The sequence below is a fragment of the Dermochelys coriacea genome, chromosome 4 (assembly GCF_009764565.3).
Source record: "Dermochelys coriacea isolate rDerCor1 chromosome 4, rDerCor1.pri.v4, whole genome shotgun sequence".
Classification (NCBI taxonomy): Eukaryota; Metazoa; Chordata; order Testudines; family Dermochelyidae; genus Dermochelys; species Dermochelys coriacea.
Window position 1 is genome coordinate 27,653,147 of NC_050071.1, and position 24,935 is coordinate 27,678,081.

Sequence of the window (24,935 nt, forward strand, 5' to 3'; positions counted from 1 at the left end):
CCTCTGGGCTATACAAGCCCTGCCTTTGCCCTGAACATTTACAGTAAATGCATCCCAGCCCCTGATCACTAGATATCCAGAGAAATCCCAGATCCTCTTCCCAAAGGAAAAGTGTACTCCAGTTAAACCAGTGTTATCTTAGCCCACCCAGCACTTGAGTTCAGTGATAAGTAAATTTCCTTTTCTTTTATTAAGAAAGAAAAGAGATTCAAACAGAATTAGGTGTGAGTGATAGAAACAAAACGTTACATGGTAAATAAAATCATAAGATATGAACTGGGCATACACTTACTAATAGTTACCTTTCCTATCCAATTAGAGAGATTCTCACCCCAAAGTTCAGTCTTTTGCAGCAGATGCTGGCCCCGAGGAACCAGGACCATATCTTTCATCCCTGCTCATCAAGGTGCCTCCTCAATGAATGGGTACAGAGTCTTTCTCCATCCTATGACATACTAAATTGGTTTTTTGTCTTTATTCACAGACAGGGCTATCCCTTTGCTGTCCGATCATTTCTTTTCACTGCCAGGTGGTTTTGATGTTTATAGTTTATTTTTGATGGTTTTCCATTGATTTTTCTGGGTTGTTGCAACAATGAACAATTGAGCAATTAGGTAATCGGCTAGCCGGGGAGAAGTGACAGCTCTCTCACACTTGAATGGGCCAGTACAGAGACACATGGTTCTCTGGTTTCAGAGTAGCAGCCGTGTTAGTCTGTATTCACAAAAAGAAAAGGAATACTTTTGGCACCTTAGCGACTAACGAATTTATTTGAGCATAAGCTTTCGTGAGCTATAGCTCACTTCATCGGATGCATGGTTCTCTGGTGACTCATTTTCACTCCAAGACCAGAAGGGCATAATTGTCAATACATTTATATTATTCCTTAAATATTATCTGTACACACATCAATGATTATGAGAATCGATAAGTTCCAAGCTTTCAGTGGAGACCTCACATGCTAATCTTTAGGGATAAATACCATGAAAAGGATGAATTAGGTGTAGTAAGTTTTGTCAGTTGACAACAATTTCCCAGTGTCACATTTACCAATCCACACTTTAAAGACAAAAGCCAACATTTTTAGAAGTATGTGTCTAAAGTCAGATACCAAAGGACCCATAGGCTAATTTTCAGTGGTGCTGAGCACCCTCAACTTCCACTGAAGTCAGAGAGAGCTGCGGGTACTCAGCATTGCTGAAAATTAGGTTGCTTATGTTTAAGTCCTTAAATATGGATTCAGATGCTAACTTTGGGTACCTGGATTTGAAATTTTTTGCCAAAATGCATAATTTCTATATATAATTGTCTTGATAATGAAGTATATGAAACAGCAAACCACATTAAAATCTACTTATTTGGCTCTTACTTCTCTGTCTTTAAATTATATCAGAAATGAACTGAGGCAGAATCCTTCCTTCCCTTTCCAGTTTTTCTTTTTCATTTACCTGGGTATAACAGGAACAAGCAGCAACATTTCTCCAGTCCCACAAGGTCCAATGCTCCAGTTCTTCTTCAATGCATTGTAGTGCATAGTGCAGGAAGCATAAAAGTATCTCTCAAACTAAGCACTTTTGAGGTGTGGGGGATATTTTATTGCTTTCAGATGTGCTTGGAATTCTCTTTTAATGCTTCCCGAGGTATCAGAGCATATTTGTATAAAGACAGGGTTGTTTTTCATGTTAATTGCATAGTGGTTAGTTTATTTATTTCTCTCCCCCCAGACTCTAACAACTCCAGTGTTTTTTCTAATTACAAGAACTTCTAGAACTAGAGCTGGTTAAACATGTCAAATTCTGAACAATTGAGAGGAATAAAAGACACTTTTTCTGTAAAATATTTTCACATTTTTTGACCAGCTCTATCTAGAAGACAAATATTTTTGCCCTCCACAGTTTTCTACTTATTTGACTTGCAAATTATGAGATGACTGACATTTATTTATAATGTCTTTATATTTATACAAAGAATAAAAAGAGTTGCCTAGTTAATCCTCTAGGTGTCCTTGCCACAAACTACAAAACCAAATAAAATTAAACTGCCTGCAAAACACCAGACTCCCTTCCCCCACACACAAATCTGACTGGTCTTTATAACTGAAGATTTCTTGAGATGTGCAGTATCTGAACCAGAATTTTGACGAGGCAGAATCCCTCCCACTTGCCTCATTATGTTTAAGGAGGACTATGTAGCAGGGACTCAAGATTATTATTAGAAGCAGCCTCAAATATACTCTCAAGGGAAGATAGTGTTTTGCAATTGATTCGCCTTTGAATGGAGGGGATTGCAGATTGTATTTGTTCCTACTCTATGCCCTGGTCTACACTAGGCGTTAAGGTCGAATTTAGCAGCGTTAAATCGATGTAACCCTGTACCCGTCCACATGACTAAGCCCTTTTTTTCGACTTAAAGGGCTCTTAAAATCAATTTCCTTACTCCACCCCCGACAAGGGGATTAGCGCTGAAATCGGTTTTGCTGGGTTGAATTTGGGGTACTGTGGATGCAATTGGATGGTATTGGCCTCTGGGAGCTATCCCAGAGTGCTCCATTGTGACCGCTCTGGACAGCACTCTCAACTCAGATGCACTGACCAGGTAGACAGGAAAAGGCCCTTGAACTTTTGAATTTCAGTTTCCTGTTTGGCCCGTGTGGCAAACTGCAGGTGACCATGCAGAGCTCATCAGCAGAGGTGACCATGCAGAGCTCATCAGCAGAGGTGACCATGATGGAGTCCCAGAATCGCAAAAGAGCTCCAGCATGGACCGAACGGGAGGTACGGGATCTGATCGCTGTATGGGGAGAGGAATCCGTGCTATCAGAACTACGTTCCAGTTTTTGAAATACCAAAACATTTGAAAATCTCCCAGGGCATGAAGGACAGAGGCCATAAGAGGGACCCAAAGCAGAGCTGCGTGAAACTTAAGGAGCTGAGGCAAGCCTACCAGAAAACCAAAGAGGCGAACGGCCACTCCGGGTCAGAGCCCCAAACATGTCGCTTTTATGATGAGCTGCATGCCATTTTAGGGGGTTCAGCCACCACTACCCCAGCTCTGTTTTTTGACTCCTTCAATGGAGATGGAGGCAACACGGAAGCAGGTTTTGGGGACAAGGAAGACTGATGATGAGGTTGTAGATAGCTCACAGCAAACAAGCGGAGAAACCGGTTTTCCTGACGGCCAAGAACTGTTTCTCACCCTGGTCCTGGAGCCAGTACCCCCCCGAACCCACCCAAGGCTGCCTTCCAGACCCGCCAGGCGGAGAAGGGACCTCTGGTGAGTGTACCTTTTAAAATACTATACAAGGTTTAAAAGCCAGCATGTTTAATGATTAATTTTCCCTGGCATTCGTGGCTCTCCTGGATATACTCCCAAAGCCTTTGCAGAAGGTTTCTGGGGAGGGCAACCTTATTCCATCCACCATGGTAGGATACTTTACCACTCCAGGCCAGTAGCATGGACTCAGGAAGCATTGTAGAACAAAGCATTGCAGTGCATGTTTGCTGGCGTTCAAACAACATCCGTTCTTTATCTCTCTGTATTATCCTCAGGAGAGTGATCTCATTCATGGTCACCTGGTTGAAATAGGGTGCTTTTCTTAAGGGGACATTCAGAGGTGCCTGTTCCTGCTGGACTGTTTGCCTATGGCTGAACAGAAATGTTCCCCGCTGTTAGCCATATGGTGGGGGGAGGCAAAATGCGACCTTGGAACGAAAGCACATGTGCTATGTATGTAATGTTAACAGCAAGGTTTACCGTGAAAGAGTGTACCCATTGTTCTATAAAATGTGTCTTTTTAAATACCACTGTCCTTTTTTTTTTTTTTTTTCTCCACCAGCTGCATGTGTTTCAAGGATCACAGGATCTTCTCCTTCCCAGAGGCTAGCGAAGATTAGAAGGAGAAAAAAAAGCACTCGTGATGAAATGTTCTCTGAGCTCATGCTGTCCTTCCACACTGACAGAGCACAGACGAATGCATGGAGGCAGACAATGTCAGAGTGCAGGAAAGCACAAAATGACCGGGAGGAGAGGTGGCAGGCTGAAGAGAGTAAGTGGCGGGCTGAAGCTGAAAGGTGGCGGCAGCGTGATGAGAGGAGGCAGAATTCAATGCTGAGGCTGCTGGAGGATCAAACTAACATGCACCAGCGTATGATTGAGTTGCAGGAAAGGCAGCAGGAGCACAGACCGCTGCTACAGCCCCTGTGTAACCAACCGCCCTCCTCCCCAAGTTCCATAGCCTCCTCACTCAGATGCCCAAGAACGCGGTGGGGGACCTCCGGCCACCCAGCCACTCCACCCCAGAGGATTTCCCAAGTAACAGAAGGCTGGTATACAATAAGTTTTAAACTTTTAAAGTGTTGTGTGGCCTTGTCCTTCCCTCCTCCACCACCCCTCCTGGGTTACCTTGGTAATTATCCCCCTATTTGTGTGATGAATTAATAAAGAATGCATGAATGTGAAGCAACAATGACTTTATTGCCTCTGCAAGCGGTGATCGAAGGGAGGTGGGGAGGGTGGTTAGCTTACAGGGAAGTAGAGTGAACCAAGGGGGAGGGGGTTTCATCAAGGAGAAACAGACAGAACTTTTACACCGTAACCTGGCCAGTCATGAAACTGGTTTTCAAAGCTTCTCTGATGCTCACCGCACCCTCCTGTGCTCTTCTAACCGCCCTGGTGTCTGGCTGTGCATAACCAGCAGCCAGACGATTTTTCTCAACCTCCCACCCCGCCATAAACGTCTTCCCCCTTACTCTCACAGATATTGTGGAGCGCACAGCAAGCAGTAATAACAGTGGGAATATTGGTCTCGCTGAGGTCTAACCAAGTCAGTAAACTGCGCCAGCACACTTTTAAACGTCCAAATGCACATTTTACCACCATTCTGCACTTGCTCAGCCTGTAGTTGAACAGCTCCTGACTACTGTCCAGGCTGCCAATATATGGCTTCATGAGCCATGGCATTAAGGGGTAGGCTGGGTCCTCAAGGATAACTATAGGCATTTCAATCCCCAACGGTTATTTTCTGGTCTGGGAAGAAAGTCCCTTCCAGCAGCTTTTGAAACAGACCAGAGTTCCTGAAGATGCGAGCGTCATGTACCTTTCCCGGCCATCCCACGTTGATGTTGGTGAAACGTCCTTTGTGATCCACCAGTTCTTGCAACACTATTGAAAAGTACCCCTTGCGGTTTATGTACTCGCTGGCTTGGTGTTCCGGTGCCAAGATAGGGATATGGGTTCCGTCTGTGGCTCCACCACAGTTAGGGAATCCCATTGCAGCAAAGCCATCCACTATGACCTGCACATTTCCCAGGGTCACTACCCTTGATACCAGCAGATCTTTGATTGCATTGGCTACTTGCATCACAGCTGTCCCCACAGTAGATTTGCCCACTCCGAATTGATTCCCGACTGACCGGTGGCTGTCTGGCATGGCAAGCTTCCACAGGGCTATTGCCACTCGCTTCTCAGCTGTGAGGGCTGCTCTCATCTTGGTATTCTTGCGCCTCAGGGCAGGGGAAAGCAAGTCACAAAGTTTCATGAAAGTGCCCTTATGCATGCAAAAGTTTCGCAGCCACTGGGAATCGTCCGAGACCTGCAAAATGAACGCACCCCATTAGCACCATGATGCCCATGTTCCCAGGGCACGTGCTTTGAGAGAAGTCTGTGTCCATGTCCTCATCACTCTCGTAACCGCGCTGACGTCACCTACTTGCCCAGTTTTGCTTTGCCTGGTTCTGGTGCTGCATATACTGCTGGATAATGCGTGTGGTGTTTAATGTGCTTCTAATTGCCAAAGTGATCTGAACGGGCTCCATGCTTGCCATGGTATGGCGTCTGCACAGAAAAAAGGCGCGGAATGATTGTCTGCTGTTGCCCTGACAGAGGGAAGGGTGACTGACAACATGGCTTACAAGGTTGGCTTACAGGGAATTAAAATCAACAAAGGGGGTGGCTTTGCGAGAAACCGAATGGCCGCCTCAAGGATAGAACTCAAAACCTCAAGGATAGAACTCAAAACTGGGTTTAGCAGGCCGTTGATTTCACAGAGGGAGGGAGGGAGGAGAAAATGAATACAAAACAAATCTGGTCTATTTCTTGTTTTGAGCCACTTCATCTATCTTTATGCATCTTGCTGGCAGCAGACTGTGCAGTATAATCACTAGCCATCGTCACCTCCTGGGTGCTCGGCACAAGACAGTGCAGTATGACTGCTGGCCATCATCTTCTGCTGGCTGCAGATTAAAAGACGGTGCACTGCCGGTAGGACTCAATCGCCATGAGACGAAACTAGGGAAATGACCTGGCTGAGTCACTCCCATGTTTGCCCAGGCGCCCAGTTAAAAGAGCACCCAGGACTATGTCGACGACAGCTGCCAGTCAGACTGCACTGCCTGCTGTCAAAAGGCAATAAACTGCTGCTGTGTAGCAATGCAGTATCACATCCGCCAGCACCCAGGAGACATACGGTGATGGTTAGCTGAACGGTCTCCATGCTTGCCATGGTATGGCATCTGCACAGGTAACTCAAGAAAAAAGGCGCAAAACGATTGTCTGCCCTTGCTTTTACGGAGGGAGGGAAGGAACGGGGGCCTGACAATGTGTACCTAGAACTACCCGCGACAATGTTTTAGCCCCATCAGGCACTGGGATTTCTACCCAGAATTCAAATGGGCAGTGGAGACTGCGGGAACTGTGGGATAACTACTCACAGTGCAAAGTTCCGGAAGTCGACGGTTGCCTCGGTACTGTGGACACAGTCCGCCGACTACATGCACTTAGAGCATTTGGGTGGGGACACACACACTTGGCTGTATAAGAACACTTCCTACAAAACCGACTTTTATAATTTCGACCTAATTTTGTAGTGTAGACATACCCTATATCAGTGATGAAAAGGTGACTCTTGTGGCAAAGTGAAGTAGATTGGTTGCTTAAAGTAAATTTTCAAGAAGAGACTGTGGACATTTGTATCCAATAAAGAGCAAAATATGTGCAATTCATTAAATACTGTTGGGGCACTACCGCTGTGGGAAGTTGGTTATCCAGCTAGCTTCTTTTGCAAGTTTGTACACAGTTTATGCTGTTGTTTTTCTCTTCAGCGTTGCTAGTTGCTGGGTACAGTTAGAGAAGGGGTAGATTCTGATCTCAGCTGTGTGTGCAATTTGATTGTTACTTGAGACTAGTGTAACTGAGATCAAAATCTATCCTGGAGGGTTTTGTCAGCAGTGAAAGTGGAGTGTGTGGTTTGTTTGTTTTTTGTTTTGGGTTTTTTTGGTTGGTAAATTGATCATTTTACAGTCTACTTAATCAGAGCTTTAAACTCTACTTGCTCATGGGAAGCAGGAGGCTTTCCCAGGAGAGAGCCATCAATTTCTGCAGAATCAAAATTTTCATTTTATATATATTTAACCCTTAGGGACATAAAGATAACTTTCCAAATGAATCAAATATAGCTGATGCAGTACCTTCTTCCAAAGTCTACAGGTGGAAAACTCCAGTGCCACAGTTGCTGCTCACAGCTTTTACAATTGCAGCAGGTAGAAAGCTGAGGGATGGTTACAGTAGCTGAGAGACATCCTCGATTCCCATTGGAGGTTCTGGGGTAGGAGAGAACCAGTGAGAGAAAGAACACACCTATCTTCAAGCAGTGTGGGGAGGTTTAAGTGTAAAACTTCAAATTTATCGGGCAACTTCTAGAGGGAGACCTTTATAAAATATGAAGCCCCTGAGCGGAGTCTAGCAGTGGCACCCGGTTACCAGTTTCAGCAGCCTCCTCTTTTCCCAGCTGTGCAGAAACTGGAGTGGAGGCAGGCTTTTGACTAGGTGTTGCCTCCAGACAGTGGGGCTCCCAATTTTTGTATCTATGTCTAGAAGATTTAGTCCTCCCACTCTAAGTGTTTGCTGAATTTTCCAAGCTCTGTGTGTCAGTATCTGGATGGGCTGTGAGTAGGTGCCTGTAGGTAGGTGAGAGAGAGGAGATGCATTAAAAAACAGAACCACAGTATAGAGAGAAATTTGCAGGGAGGTGGGAAAAGAAAGAAAATGGATACGAAGAGGTAGAGAACACAATGTTATGATGTAGTAAGAATAGCAGATCAAATATTAGTCTGTGAAAGTATCTTTTTGACAAATTTCACTAGTCACTGAACAGTTTATCTAACAAATGCATTTTTTTTTTGTGGTTGTCAATGAGCCAGCTGCCTCCAAGCACCTCGCCCCCTCCATGGCCTGACATCATTCTTCAGGCACTTCAGTTTCCCTCTTCTTCAGCTCCAGGCTCCTTAAACTATCCTTAAATCAAATGATCAGATGAGCTCTTCCCTGGTTCATCAACACCTCACCGTGGGGGTTAGTTTATTAACATCAAAGCATTCCCAAAATAAAGTTTTCAGAATCCCCCTCAAGTCCATACTTCCAATCTTTCCCACAGGTGGGCTCCCAAGCCTTCCCTGACTGAAGTTTTTCCCAAAAAAACTCCGGGTTCTCTGTGGCATCTACTTTCCCCAAAAGTATCTCACTCCCTCTTAAAAAGAAAAGGAGTACTTGTGGCACCTTAGAGACTAACAAATTTATTAGAGCATAAGCTTTCGTGAGCTACAGCTCACTTCATCGGATGCATTTGGTGGAAAAAACAGAGGAGAGATTTATATACACACACACAGAGAACATGAAACAATGGGTTTATCATACACACTGTAAGGAGAGTGATCACTTAAGATAAGCCATCACCAGCAGCAGGGGGGGGAAAGGAGGAAAACCTTTCATGGTGACAAGCAAGGTAGGCTAATTCCAGCAGTTAACAAGAATATCAGAGGAACAGTGGGGGGTGGGGTGGGAGGGAGAAATACCATGGGGAAATAGTTTTACTTTGTGTAATGACTCATCCATTCCCAGTCTCTATTCAAGCCTAAGTTAATTGTATCCAGTTTGCAAATTAATTCCAATTCAGCAGTCTCTCGTTGGAGTCTGTTTTTGAAGCTTTTTTGTTGAAGTATAGCCACTCTTAGGTCTGTGATCGAGTGACCAGAGAGATTGAAGTGTTCTCCAACTGGTTTTTGAATGTTATAATTCTTGACGTCTGATTTGTGTCCATTAATTCTTTTGCGTAGAGACTGTCCAGTTTGGCCAATGTACATGGCAGAGGGGCATTGCTGGCACATGATGGCATATATCACATTGGTAGATGCGCAGGTGAACGAGCCTCTGATTGTGTGGCTGATGTGATTAGGCCCTATGATGGTATCCCCTGAATAGATATGTGGACAGAGTTGGCAACGGGCTTTGTTGCAAGGATAGGTTCCTGGGTTAGTGGTTCTGTTGTGTGGTGTGTGGTTGCTGGTAAACCTAGAAATCCTGGACGCCCCATCATCTCAGGCATTGGCACCCTGACAGCAGGATTGTCTGGCTATGTAGACTCCCTCCTCAGGCCCTTCGTTACCAGCACTCCCAGCTATCTTCGAGACACCACTGACTTCCTGAGGAAACTACAGTCCATTGGTGATCTTCCTAAAAACACCATCCTAGCCACTATGGATGTAGAAGCCCTCTACACCAACATTCCACACAAAGATAGACTACAAGCCGTCAGGAACAGTATCCCCGATACTGTCACGGCTAACCTGGTGGCTGAACTTTGTGACTTTGTCCTGACCCATAACTATTTCACATTTGGTGACAATGTATACCTTCAAATCAGCGGCACTGTGATGGGTACCCGCATGGCCCCACAGTATGCCAACATTTTTATGGCTGACTTAGAACAACGCTTCCTCAGCTCTCGTCCCCTAATGCCCCTACTCTACTTGCACTACATTGATGACATCTTCATCATCTGGACCCATGGAAAAGAAGCTCTTGAGGAATTTCACCATGATTTCAACAATTTCCATCCCACCATCAACCTCAGCCTGGACCAGTCCACACAAGAGATCCACTTCCTGGACACTACGGTGCTAATAAGCGATGGTCACATAAACACCACCCTATATCGGAAACCTACTGACCGCTATTCCTACCTACATGCCTCTAGCTTTCATCCAGATCATACCACTCGATCCATTGTCTACAGCCAAGCGCTACGATATAACCGCATTTGCTCCAACCCCTCAGACAGAGACAAACACCTACAAGATCTCTATCATGCATTCCTACAACTACAATACCCACCTGCTGAAGTGAAGAAACAGATTGACAGAGCCAGAAGAGTACCCAGAAGTCACCTACTACAGGACAGGCCCAACAAAGAAAACAACAGAACGCCACTAGCCATCACCTTCAGCCCCCAACTAAAACCTCTCCAACGCATCATCAAGGATCTACAACCTATCCTGAAGGACGACCCATCACTCTCACAGATCTTGGGAGACAGACCAGTCCTTGCTTACAGACAGCCCCCCAATCTGAAGCAAATACTCACCAGCAACCACATACCACACAACAGAACCACTAACCCAGGAACCTATCCTTGCAACAAAGCCCGTTGCCAACTCTGTCCACATATCTATTCAGGGGATACCATCATAGGGCCTAATCACATCAGCCACACAATCAGAGGCTCGTTCACCTGCGCATCTACCAATGTGATATATGCCATCATGTGCCAGCAATGCCCCTCTGCCATGTACATTGGCCAAACTGGACAGTCTCTACGCAAAAGAATTAATGGACACAAATCAGACGTCAAGAATTATAACATTCAAAAACCAGTTGGAGAACACTTCAATCTCTCTGGTCACTTGATCACAGACCTAAGAGTGGCTATCCTTCAACAAAAAAGCTTCAAAAACAGACTCCAAGGAGAGACTGCTGAATTGGAATTAATTTGCAAACTGGATACAATTAACTTAGGCTTGAATAGAGACTGGGAATGGATGAGTCATTACACAAAGTAAAACTATTTCCCCATGGTATTTCTCCCTCCCACCCCACCCCCCACTGTTCCTCTGATATTCTTGTTAACTGCTGGAATTAGCCTACCTTGCTTGTCACCATGAAAGGTTTTCCTCCTTTTCCCCCCCCCTGCTGCTGGTGATGGCTTATCTTAAGTGATCACTCTCCTTACAGTGTGTATGATAAACCCATTGTTTCATGTTCTCTGTGTGTGTGTATATAAATCTCTCCTCTTTTTTTTCCACCAAATGCATCCGATGAAGTGAGCTGTAGCTCACGAAAGCTTATGCTCTAATAAATTTGTTAGTCTCTAAGGTGCCACAAGTACTCCTTTTCTTTTTGCGAATACAGACTAACACGGCTGCTACTCTGAAACCTGTCACTCCCTCTTACTCTTTCTGAGCGTGCCCCTCTCTCTGCAACTTTTTGCTGCTCTTTATAGGGGAATCAGCTCCTCCATCCCCAGCTGGTTCTATTAATATAACCCCACACTCCATCCCAGATGTTGTAGGTGGGGCTAATTGGACAGGCCTGGCTAGGTCGTCACCCACTACACACCTTGCTTGGCTCCTAGGCAAGTTCTACAATGTTTATTCCTTTTGCCCCTTGCAAGTCTGTTTTTCCAGCGTGGATGATGGGGAATGGGGGGGTAGGACAAAGCAGCTGTACCACACTGTACCTCAGGATTCAGGTCATGATTGTGAGATTACTCAGCGGAAAATTGTAGAGAACTACACAGTTTTTAATATTACTTATTTTGAGTAACTATCTCTGATTGCTTATTGAGTTGGCATGGAAACTGAATTACCACTCATGTTTTTTAAAAGGATAGTCCATTCAGGCTGAGGTTAGTCATCAGCTGGCAAAGTGAAAAAACTTTTATTGCAGCTGTTAACACTTATACCTTGCCTCTGAATAAACAGAATACTTGAGATGCTAGCACTGGTAGTCTCAATCACTTCTATGAGAATAAGTGTTCCTCCACAGAAAACAACATTGCGTGTTTTGGGGGAAAATGTTATTTCATAATCTGACATAGACAGTAGGACTCGTTTCCAGAAGCTTCCTTGAATGCAAATAGTTACAGTTTGTGTAATCAACACACACAGTGCTTATGCTATTATATTTGATAATGTCCTTCTTGAAAAAGGCTTTTAGCCTAGCCCTTGTTTTTAACTGGGGCTTGCATAATCAAGATGGAACTCTCGGGTATATGCAGAGAAATCTACAGCTAAGCAGAAAATGGCATTTGCAATTACTTTTTCTCTCCTCTGCCCCCCTCCTCCCCCCACCCCTTCTTGTGAATGAAAACACTGAAGAGGAGTTCACTTTCATCATTTTCTTTTTCTAAGAAGCAAAATGGAAGCCGAGATACTGCTGCTGGTTTTCCAAACCAGCTAAACTGAGGGAATACTGTTAAATGTTAAAAAAGTTGTTCAGTGACATTTTATAAATGTGGCATCTCATTCTCAGACACAGAATGGGAAATGTATATTCAAATTAAGAAAAGCTTGATTTTATCCAAAACCTTTGACTCTAGGCTTCTCTAAATCCTCAGCACACAGACACAGCTCCCTTCCTTGTTAAAATAGGAGCCCTTTACTTTAGGATAACTACTTGTGTTCTAAGCATATTAGCTATCAGATCGAGGAGGGCACTGATGTTTCTCTTCTTCATGTTAATCAAGCAGATAATCTAAGTGACGCCTTGAAGAAGCTGAAGATAACAGCCATTGACAGCACAGCAGATAGCTTGGAAGGATGCTTGGATTGCCTGCTTCAAGCCCTGGCTCAAAACAGTAAGTTTTATTGTCCCTTCAAATTTTGCACCATATGATCAGATCAGTAAATGATATAGGTAGTACTGTAATGTGAAGCAATGCAATCAATAGAATTGCTGGATTGGCTGTTCTATTAAAAAGAGAGTCCCATATAACTTGTGTGAGAATCAGACAGTAACGAAGATAAAGAAAATTATGTCCATGGATATTCACAACAGGTATAGCACAGAGCTAGTCCTTGGCATATGGAGTAAGTTACTTTTCCAATTGAAGTCTACATTCAGAGAGCAAAGGGCAAGGTATTTCTCTTTCAGATCAAAAATTTGTGCTTGGGTAGCATGAGCATGGCAGTCAGCACTTTCAGTTACTCTGAGTAAAGGTGACACAGGTTGCCAATCCAACCATATAGCACATTATTTTCCTTACATGTCTGATCACACATTAATTTCCACGATGTTTCCATTAAAAGGGAAAGATTGGCTTTCTAAGTAGAGTACAATCTTAAGCATACTGGATGATGACAGAACTAACACTGTCAAGAAGAAAATGAGATGGCTTTTGTTCCATAAGCTCTAAAGGGTCCTGTTCCACAAACAGAAAGATTATAGGGAAAATGGAGACAGCAGTCTATAAAACTTTTCCATCTCTAACTTTCTGATCATGGGACGCTGGCAGAAGATGTGGAAGAAAGATCTATATAAGGTTTCAACTTCGCATACTTTGTTGGGGCAATATAAATAATTTGATTACATGTATTAGGTAAAATGAAGCTTCTGATTAGAATTTTTCTTTTTTTAATTTTTAAATAAAGTAAACCTCTTCTATATCTGATCTCTGTAACATATCAATACTCTCCTCAAAAGCCCTTATTAATCAGCTGATCTGATTTCTCTTCCAAGATGTCATCCTACAAGTCATAATTTCATGGCTGTATAAGTGTAAGATATTTTGTGAAATTTTAACACTAGAGGCTAAACACTGCTAGAGATGCCTTATGGATTATAACAATGTCCGCAAGTCAAGAGGTAACATTGGTGCATTTTTTTTCATCCTGAGTAGTTCACAGGAAGATCTTAGCCAGGAAAGTGTCAGGTGTAGGTTTTTGTTGTTGTTTGTTTTTCATCAAACTTTTCTTCAAGGAAGAGAATCCATGCTGTTCTAGAATTCTTTGTAAGGTATCTGCAACATTTACCAGTATGGGATAGGAAAAAGAGTTTGTGATATGAAAACATCCAAGGGCTTGGAGTTAAATGAATTGTGTACCATTACCTGTGAGAGTCCATAAGTAAATTCCAGTACCCAGCTGGTAGGTGCAAAATGGTTCAGGTTGTAGATTTTGACCACTCCACAACACATCGATATTTCCTTTCAGCCAGACACCCCAGCGTTCTTTGTTTTGCCTCAGCCTAGTGCCTAGCTTCTCTTCTCAACTACCTTCTCTTCTTCTGGTCACATTCCTCTCAAGCTGGAGGGGCAGATGGAACCATTCTGAGCAGTATCTTTTGTATAGTTTACAAAATTTTACTCTAACTCCCCTCAATTTATGAGGGCTCTTTGTGTATGGGTGCAAGTATAGATAAATTATGGCTCTAGCAAATGGCTCTAGTAAATTGCAGGGAGCTAAGGTAGAATTTTATGGGTCACTGCAACATGGGGACTGTGTCTGTTAGCTCCCCCTTACACTGCTGCACTCAATTTGGTGTTGGTCAAATCCTTATTATGACCCAGCCTCTGTCCCCTTCAGGGTAATGGAGAGATGGAAGCCCCGTAGTGCTAGCTATGTCCAATCGACATAGTGCTGTCTACACCAGGAGTTAGGTTGGTACAACTGTGTCTCTCGGGATGTGGATTTTCCACACTCCTGAGCGACATAGTTATACCAACATAGGTTGCTAGTGTAGACCAAGCCTCTCACACAGAGGCACTGCTTGCCAACACACAAACATACACACACACACACACAAGGCCCACCCTTCTCACCTAACTGTTCTAGAAGGAAGAGGAGAATTAATCCACTGTGTCCATTCAATTCTTCTTCTCTGTGCTGAAACAGCGAACTAGGTTGCCAGCAAATTAGTGCCAGTTATGGATATTTTCCCAGGGGAACCAACAAACACCCAATGGCCTTCAGATGATATCTTCCAATCCTGGGCTGGATTTGAACCAGCCATTTGGAGAAGAAAGTCACTGTACCTCATTTCTAATTCCTCAAGCCATCCAGCTCCCTGAGTGTACACTGAATGTTTCTGAAAGAAAAATCACTGGATAGGTTTTAAGATTACTTCATTAAAAGACAGAATAATGTTTTCCTTTTCAAAAAACCTAATATCACCCTTAATAAAATATGAAGAGTAATATGACCCATCCTAGTATCTTGGTATATTACTGAGAAACACTAAGAAATTCTAGGGATTCTTCAAATTCGCAAAACCTTACTTCAAAGCAATATGAGATAACAAGCTGCCCATCCTAATAAAGGAAAAGGTTCCAGTTTAGAATAATTACTCTATTTTAGTGTAATTAATTTTCTAACTTGACAGTACCCCAAATGAGCTGATAAGTTCCATTAATTTGGAAATGGAGAATTATGGGTTTGTGACAAAGATAATGCTTCCAACCACAAAGTGATTTATGTGCCTCTCTGTTTATAGTTATACCTGTGATCTGTGGAGAAAAGTATCTTTGCCAATGGCTGAGTATCAAAAACATACAAGATATTCTTGCCTAGTCCAAAAGGATGTTATAAAATTTCCCATTGTATAGAGATCATCTCAGTGGAGGTCTTAAAGATAATATACATAACACTAATCCATTTTAGGTTGGAAGAAAGCAAAACCAAAATAACATAAGAGTTTGAATGTAAAATCAAACAGCAGTTTAGCAACAATGGATAAAGCTTTCAAAAAAGACAGTGTCATTGAAAGGCAATTGGACTTAGGTTCCTAAGTACCTAAATCAGTTTTGAAAATGTGGTGTAGGCGCCTAAGACATTTGAGCGCTGTTGAAAAATTGACCAAATATCAATAAAAACAATTTCTGATTTGCTTTAAATTGAGAAGCAGCATACATTTAAAAAAAATCCTCTTAAATTATTTGCTGGGTTGCATCTGTTAATAAGTTTGGTCTAACAGATTGCTGTAAGAGATCAAGTTTCCTAAATTTGCAGTCAGTGGTCAGTTATTAATGATCTAGTAATATGTTATGACCATCCTTCTCCCTTGACCCTGTGCCTTCTAAACTTCCTCTCCAATTCAGCATCCTTACAGGTCATCTTGGTATATAGATTATTTGTGCAGGTGGAATGTGCATCAAAGAGATGAGAGCACCAGTGGTGAATAAAGTATTAACAGGCTAAGTAGTTGCTGCGTAAAGAGTTTTTTTTTTAAAGCTGACTGTTATGGAGGATAAAAGAACCTCTTCCAGTGGAACTGTTGCAGGTGGTGGACAGTCTGGTGGAACCCAGGCAGCTGCCACCTAAAAAGAGGTTTGAAAATGGGACTGCATTTTCATTATAAAAATGTACAATGCCTAACAGCAGACCCCTGATCCCAGACTGTGGCCTCTAGGTACTACTACAATACAAATAATTTTTTTAGAGGAATTTTCTTCTTTCAAGAATAAGACTGATTGGACTTGTACTGGAGTAGATGCTTATGTGGGGCCAGAATTATGTCCAGAAGAGTCAAATCCCATGGGCCTGATTCCCCACTACCTGGCGCTTTGGGTAGTCATTTATACCGGTGCAACGTGGATGTAAAAAGCTGCCATTCTCATTTAGTAGTGCTTTACACCCATTTTACAGCTACCCTTGCTCGGTGAGTCTCCCTCGTCTCCCTGCCAGCTCATTACCTCCTGTCTCCTTATAATGCTTTCTGTACCCAAAAAATCTTCATGAGGAAGTCTCACTCTTCCCTCACCTCTAGGAATCTTCCAGGGAACAGTAGAAGGGGGTACTGCTAGTAGAGATAGAAGAGAAATGCCAAAAATATTGTTTAATACAATCGGAACACGCAAAAAGTACAAAATTAAACAGAGGGACAAGGTGGTTGAGGCAATATCTTTTATTGGACTAACTTCTGTTAGTAAGAGAGGAGAGCTCTGTGTAAGCTCAAAAGCTTGTTTCTCTCAGCAATAGAAGTTGGTCCAATAAAAGATATTACCTCACCCACCTTGTCTCTTTAATATCCTGGGACTGACACGGCTACAACAACATTGCATACAATAACGGCAGACCTGACGGGAGTGCCGGTGCGTTATTGTGCTCACTGCTTTTGGGATTTGACAGCTATGTGCATGTGTCCCACACATGAACACAATCTCAAGAGTTGCCCTGCAGGTGGAGAAGGGGAGAAAGAGAGACTGAAGCAAGTAAGGTGTATCTTAAAAACTATTAAAGGTTATTAAAATAAAGCTCCAGAATAAAACTGTGGAAAGGAACAAAAAGAGTATTGTATATCTTAAGGTAAAACAAGTAGGCAGTGTCTCTCTTTAAATACTAAAACTTAAACAGCAAACAAATTTAAGGATGGAATAATAGCAAATTTTGTGTACCATTAACATGAGTAATAAGTTCCATTGTTTCATTTGTGCTTCTCTCACAGGCATAGCAGAAGGAACATTTTACCTTAATAGACAATAACTGGAATGCATTAGTGTCCTCATATAAGGGCACTGATAAAACAAGAGAATATGGCCTAGTTGGGTGAGAGGAGAGGAAAGTTCCATTCTCCTCACAGAGCAGAATTGAAGTAGGTTCAAGTCAAACATCTCACCTGAGATCTAAAAATGTGATCCTCTATTTTGTAAAGGAAAGATTTTGATACTACATCTTCATTTTAGTTTTTTTTTCTTTTTATCTAGATATTTACTTATCCTTTAAAATCATGATAGCAGGTCCTTGCCTGAAGCAGGAAGTGCATTTGGAGAACTAGTGAGCTGTACTGCAACAATATACTGTGCTTAAATAGTCTCAGATTTGTCACATTTGGAAGCCATAGACTTGAAACTGTATCCTGGTTAAAATCTATTTTAAAGGATTAAACCTTTCCAAAAAAAAAAAAAAAAAATCATGATATGGTCTGGAAGTTTAGAGGAAATTTTCCAGTACTGCTCCAAAGTCTGCTCATGTTGTACAGACTGTCCCCAGAGTACATGGAATAAGGCCATAATGACAGTTTCACAGCTAGTCTGTTCTTTTGAAGGTGGAATTAAATAATGTTTAGGGAGGTAGTTCAGAATATGGCTTACATAGGGGAAGTCCTGTCTCATCTCCATCTAGCAAGGTCAGAGGTTTAAACAAAAATATCAATGTTTGTGCCAAAAATATCAATGTTTGTTTCTGAATGTAAAAGGTTAGATTTGTTCCTCAATTTAGTAGTTGTATAATACATAGGAGCCTATAACAGGCTTATATAAATGAAAATTAAACTGCTATTATAGTTCAATAATACTATGTGTCGTAGGAAGGGTCATTTTTAATGTTTGGGGGCCGAGTAATTTTATTTTTAAAATGACTAAAAATATTTAGTTTTGAGAAACAGCAAATGGGAGGCAACTCTTATTAATTGTTCCTCGTACTGCCAACTCAGAGATGTGACTCCCATTAGTTTAGCTACATACCTTGAGGGAAACCATGATTACAGCAAAGCAAAATAATCATAGTTATTAACACTTGCTATTTTATTATTAAAGAAAGGAAAAGAAAACATCAAACAAAACAATACAGCACAAATGATAAACTGGTTATGTCTGTTACAATCTCTTCTGTATACCTCTCTGTAGAGACCTTTTAGCAGAGATTACACCTTTGAGAATGGGCTGCGTCTGGGGGCCTTTCTTTCGTAATGAGTATATTTAGGCTTGACAGAATTCAATTTTTTTTTATAATTTTTTTTATTTTTATCAATTTAAATTTTCATAGTTGTGAGAAATTATGGAGTGGTCAGGCAATAGTGGGGAGTCGGACAACAATTATGTAAGGACCGTAGCCACTGAAATTCAAAAAGTAAAACATTAGAATTTAAAACACAAAATGTCAGCTGCACATGTCAAAATATACAATGTAAGTATCCTTAAATCAAGCTCTAAGTTCTCAAGCAGGAATTTTCTCTCTTTGCCTATTTGTAAATTTTGCTGATTTTAGATAGAAATATTTTTTCATTGGGTTGTGTGTGTACCATGAAATTGATGTTTACGGATAAATCTAATTCTTCTAAGCCTAAGTATATTGCCTCTGAAATTTATTGTGAGCCTAATTTAGTATCTCATAGATACTTAAGCTGTTTATAATTGGGCAACAGAACTTGTTAAAGGGCAGATGGCTCCTGTTGGTTATTATTAATAATCAAGCAGTTTATAACTGGGCAAAGTAAGCAATCTAACTAAATCCTATGAAATGGAAAAAAATATTGAAATAGAAGAAGCCATTTAAGGAGCTTTCTTAAAGTCAGGTCAATTACAAATATTAAGAATCTTAAATCCAATTAAATCCCACTACTTTGCTGTTTAACAGTGTTTAGCCCCGTCTCCTTTTCAAGAATACATGGTCTAACCATTGGTGATTAACAGGAGAAACTATTGTCATCTTAAAAACAACAGGATTTCCATATCCCAGTGAAATCATTACTAGAGTTTAAATCTAATTCTTGTCCATGTCTTAGTTAACTTCTCTCACCAATCCATGTTGAAGTCTTGGGGTGGTTTCCTTTGGCTGGTTTTTTTCTTGAGTCTTCTCTGTTTTTCTTTCAGAGTAGCAGCCGCGTTAGTCTGTATTCGCAAAAAGAAAAGGAGTACTTGTGGCACCTTAGAGACTAACAAATTTACTAGAGCATAAGCTTTCGTGAGCTACAGCTCACTTCATCGGATGCATTTGGTGGAAAATTTTTTTCGACCAAATGCATCCGATGAAGTGAGCTGTAGCTCACGAAAGCTTATGCTCTAATAAATTTGTTAGTCTCTAAGGTGCCACAAGTACTCCTTTTCTTTCTGTTTTTCTTATCTGTCTGTGGCAGCCTGCTTGAAAAGTTTGACAGGATAAGTTGATGAGTGTTTGCTGTTAAGCAGAGTAGCAGAGGGTGTGTGAATGGGAGGGATGCTCACTTCTGAGGGGTTTTTTTATATTCTTCTCTTTCCTATTTTCATGAAATGATTAGAAAAAACACTGATTTTGGGCTTGTTTACATTCAGATTGGCTTACTACCTCCATGGATTGTCCTTAGGAGCCTCTTCATCTATGTAGTTTGTTAATGTATATATGCATTAGAGTTAAATTATTTATTGACAGATGTATTTCCTTTGTCTTTGTCATTGGAGATTCTCAAGAATATCTTTAAAGTTAGACTTTTATCTCTTTGTTTATTCAATTTCTGAGAAATTTCTTTAGTTTGATTAGAGTTCAACAGGAAATGAAATACTGTTTTAAAGAGTTCAAACACTTCTGTTTTTTATAGAAAGTTTTTTAGTTCTCAAAAACAATCTTTATAAAATTAATGATTTCTTCAAGAGTCCTTAGCTTAAAATAGTTATTAAAGCAGTTGTTTGTTCTTTAAAACAATTTTTAGAGAGATCATTGTTCTTGTCTTCCTGAGTTAAGAGAGGGAGTAGCTTGAGTACCTCTAGTAATAATTAATTCCCCATTAATATAATTATTCGGAACTTAAATGGCTTCTAACATTAGTAATTATTTTATCAAGATCATTAGGCTCTACGCTGGTACATAAAGCATTTTACCATTTACACAGCAATGATATTAAGAAATTACAAAATACATTTTGTATTTTGCAAATGTGCCATTCTAAATGCTTTGGCATTTCAACATTTAAGAAATAAACAAAGGTTTAAAACATTTCCAGCTACATATGTTTTTCCTAGAGGTCTTTCTGAATGAAGCATTTAGAGTAATCATAAAATTAATTTCAGCAAGGATATATCCAAAATGTTTTACTTATAAGTTTTTTCTTGGGAGCCTGAAAAAAGCTCACTTTGCATCAAGACATTGCTCTAATAACACAACCTTACATTCCTGTCACATTCCTTTTCCTAAATCATGAATTTGTTTCTTTTCGTGAGTAAGGATTAAGTTTGTACCAAACTGATATTTTATATAAACGGAGGTGTCTTAGCTTAGATAAGACATTCTTATGGGTAATAAACATAGTTTCGTGGCCAAGGTGTACTATTTTCCTGACATTTGTTTATCTTCAGGGTGAAACTGCAGAATTCCTTTGGTTAGCCTGAATATGTAATATAATTAAATAAACAAAAAATATATGCATGGGCGGAAAGAAGTACTTTTCTCCAAGCACCATACGTATGAAAGGAATGATCAATATATATCCTAAGCGTCAGTAAAGGCACAGGCAAGCTTAATGTCCTAACAAAAATTATAATAACTTTATTAGTATCATTTTGCATTAATATTAAGGTCTGTCCACCACAACTGTCATAATAAAATGACCCTGAACAAGTATGTAATAGAGGAAAACCATAACTGTAGTGGTCCCTCCGTCTCAGGCTTGGAAGAAGGCCACTGTGCCTCACCACAATATCCTTTAACAGTACATAATAAGGCAGTAATTCCACTGGAAGTTTCTAGTGACATCATAAACCACAAGACTTGATATTTTTAATTGGTTGTTGGCATCATCAAAACTCAGAGATGGAAGTATTACTTTATATACACTTTGGGGGTATATTTTTAAATAATAGATGCAACCCCATACCCTGCCACCGTGTGAATGCAACGTGAGGGTTAACATTTTAAACAAAGGAAATACAAATTTGTCATTCCCACAGCAGCTGTAACTTTGCCATATTGCATGTACGTATGATTATCTTACAGAATATGGTGTTCTCTAACTGATTTTTGCATATGTTCCATGTGATTGAGTTATGAGTTGCTGAGGAAACAAATTAATTTCCTTACTTTCTGGTGTTTAACTGTTTAGTGTCCAACACTTTCTATTTCATTTACTTTACATGCAATGTTTAACTTTTAAGTGTGTTAAAATGTATTACAATTGCTTTTCTTATATTACCCACAATGTGTCCCATATTTTATGGGTTGGCAAGTTCTGGTGGATGTCAGAGCTCTTAAGTTCTTTACTCAACCTGCAGCTTTTTCTTCTGTGCCTTTCAGTCCCTCTCTACTGGTCTTTTGATAATCACAGCCTGGCTGGAGTTGCTATATCTTTTGCCTAGCCTTATGATTTATCCTGCCATTTCTTATACAAACTAACTAAAACATATACACTCTCTTACTATACCAGACATGGGTAAACCAAATAGTTTGCTAAACCTAATAAATACTAGCAAACATTTGGCAAGCCAAATTTAACCAAATATTTTTAGTTGGTATTTGGCTAGGTCCCCTATCTAGCCAATCCCATCTGAGGCCCAGGAGTGAAAAGCCTCCACAGATGGTATCTTTAGGGAACGTATTATCCACTCTCTCCCTACCATTTATAAAATATATTCATGCAGAAAGAGAACTTTGTCTGAAGGGGTGTTTATTCATTTTTATGCATATATTTTAGTTAGTATCTGTTACCAGCACTAGTGACTAATGCCAGTCACTCCTGGTCACTTGGCTTGGCTAGAGGCACAAAATAAAATTTAGAAGCTTAGATGCCAGGAGACTACAGGTTGAACCTCTCTAGTGCGGCACTCTTGGACCTGACCGGTGCCGAACCAGAGAATTTGCCGAACCATGGAGGTCAATGCAGAGCGCCAGCAGCTCTCCTTAGGTGCTAGAAGTAGGGGTGTGTGGAAATGCTGCAACACCCCCAGGCTTTGCACCTAGTGTTGCCTCCGCGAGGGGGTCTCGCTGCCACCTGTGGTCCCAGCTGCTGGCCCCGGATCCTCCCCATCCCTCCCGGAGCTTGAATGCCACAAATCAGCTGATTCGCAGTGCTCCGGAAGCGCTGGGAGGGAGAAGGAGGAGTTGGTAAGTGCAGGGCCACCGGCGTGCGAGAGGCAAGGGAGGCATAGTGGGGAGCATGGTGTCGGTGGATGCTCCGCAACCACTAATTTTTCACCTGGGTACTCCAGCCCCGGAGCACCGACAGAGTCAGCGCCTCTGCCGGACCACGGATGTTGCCAGACCAGGCAGTGCCAGATTAGAGAGGTTCAACCTGTAATAATGGAAGGAGCAGAAGAGAAAACACTTATTAGAAATTATTTAAAATAACAAGCACACACTACATGTCTTACTCAGGGTCAACTCTATTCAGTGGGACTTGTTCCACACCCTCAACGAAGCCAACTGGCATCAGTTGGAGTTTTACCTGAGTACAGCCTTCAGGGTTTATCTCAATATAATTAAGGAATAGCAGTATTGGGTCAAGTTCTCCTCAGCTGGCGTAAATCGGCATAGCACCATTGATCTCAGTGGAGACACATGCATTCAAACAAGCTAAGAATCTGGCCCCTTGTTTCTAGAAGGAGAATATGAATGCTTGCATTTTCCCCAGCCTCTACCAAGAACTGTCTATAAATTGCTAAGCTTTTCCTAGGTTAGATTTTTATAAGATGACTGTGGTGCATGAGTCGTAGGTGACATCAGCTGCAGAGAAACAGAATCTGTCATGCACCATATAAAATTTTGGATTTTACAGAACCAGCCAGAACCAGGAATTAAACTTTATATATATACACATTTACATGTTTTTCAATGTTTGATATATGACTTCACTGTCAATTCTTGGATTAATTAGGTGTACGCAGAGACTAGTATGTAGTGGTCAAGAGTGAGTTTTATTGATGTAGAAAAAGGCAGCTGTAAGTTGTATGCATTGCAGCTTTGTCATAGCAATCAAAAAATGGATGAGGAATTGCTATGCCACAGAAGTTTACTCCGCTGTGCTGCAGAATTATTGTGGCTCTATAAAGAAAAGCTGCCAATAAAATTAACTTCACATTCTAAGCTCCTAGTTGATTTTGTGTTTACTATTACTAAATTTAATTTGCGGCTGGTTTACTAACATGAAGCCATTTTTCTGCGTAATGAGTAGAGAAACGAGCAGCTTATCTGGTGGCTATTTATATAACTTGGTAAAAGAAACTAAATTGTCCTCTCCTGAAGAAAAATACATCAGAGGAAACCTGGGTGGAAAGAAAACCCATTTTGTAGAATTTCAGGGCAGTTTGGTTTTGTCCTTCCACCTTACTCCCTGAAGAATGGGCAGCGAGTTCATTCCCTACAATCTGCAGGACACTTGAGACCACTCAGATGTTAGGAAACCTGTCTAAGGCCCAGGGTCATCTCTGCGGAAGTCCTGTGCTGTCTACCTACCGCATGTATCTCTCTATCATGGGCCTGTTTATCTATCTGTGTACTCGCTTGTTCATGTGACCTCCATCATTGTAGTATCTGAGCACCTCACAAACTTCAATTGATATATCTGCACAACATCCGTGAGGATCCAGTAACACTATGATACTAGAACTTTCCTAATTGCATATTAGCTCTGGAATCCATCTTTAAATGTGTTTTCACAACATGGAGGGTGTGATGCTGACAGACCAGCTCAAGTCAAAGCCACAGGACAATTCACTTGTATGTAAATATCAAAGAAGTGTTAAGTGTTAGTGTGTGTTCAAACTAATTCACTCCTATGCTAATAGAGATTAAAGGAGGTGTTGATTATATTGTTTTCATCTGTCTGAATCCTGTGGTTTGCTATTACATAACTTCTACATTATGTATACCCTATAGTTAAATAACCCTAGATCAAAAGGTTTCAGAGTAGCAGCCGTGTTAGTCTGTATTCGCAAAAAGAAAAGGAGTACTTGTGGCACCTTAGAGACTAACAAATTTATTTGAGCATAAGCTTTCGTGAGCTACAGCTCACCGATGAAGTGAGCTGTAGCTCACGAAAGCTTATGCTCAAATAAATTTGTTAGTCTCTAAGGTGCCACAAGTACTCCTTTTCTTTTTGCGAATACAGACTAACACGGCTGCTACTCTGAAACCTATGGGAATTCAGACTCAATCTGCATTCCTCATGCACAGCCAACAGGGGTCCATGTGGGTACAGAAACTGTCAGTTAGCTGTCTGTATGAAGAAGATATAAAAGATGTATTCAAGGAAAGATCCTCATCTCTGAACTGTTTGGGCACTTACAGGGAAGCATTCCAAATGCAAGGCGGAGATCCCCAGAGTTATTCTGAGTAGCCCTGAGAGACTTTTGGAAAGCTAGAAGATTACTACATCTCTGCTATCATTTGGATTTACAAACTTTGACTCACATGTTAATGTATTTTACCTGC

The 24,935-nt window shown here is 41.2% G+C and overlaps 1 protein-coding gene across 13 annotated transcripts in view; it reads left to right on the top strand.

The window, feature by feature from the left end:
- The window catches only part of RAP1GDS1 (Rap1 GTPase-GDP dissociation stimulator 1), a 171,251-nt gene that overhangs the window by 44,804 nt on the left and 101,512 nt on the right, over window positions 1–24,935 (top strand). For 8 of the 13 annotated variants that reach the window (XM_038400650.2, XM_043513660.1, XM_038400657.2 and 5 more), the window contains exon 2: window positions 12,575–12,685. In XM_038400650.2, coding sequence (XP_038256578.1) covers window positions 12,575–12,685 — 111 coding nt within the window. The remainder of the gene's footprint in view (window positions 1–12,574; window positions 12,686–24,935) is intronic. The other 5 variants (XM_038400651.2, XM_038400660.2, XM_038400653.2 and 2 more) reach the window with 1 other exon arrangement.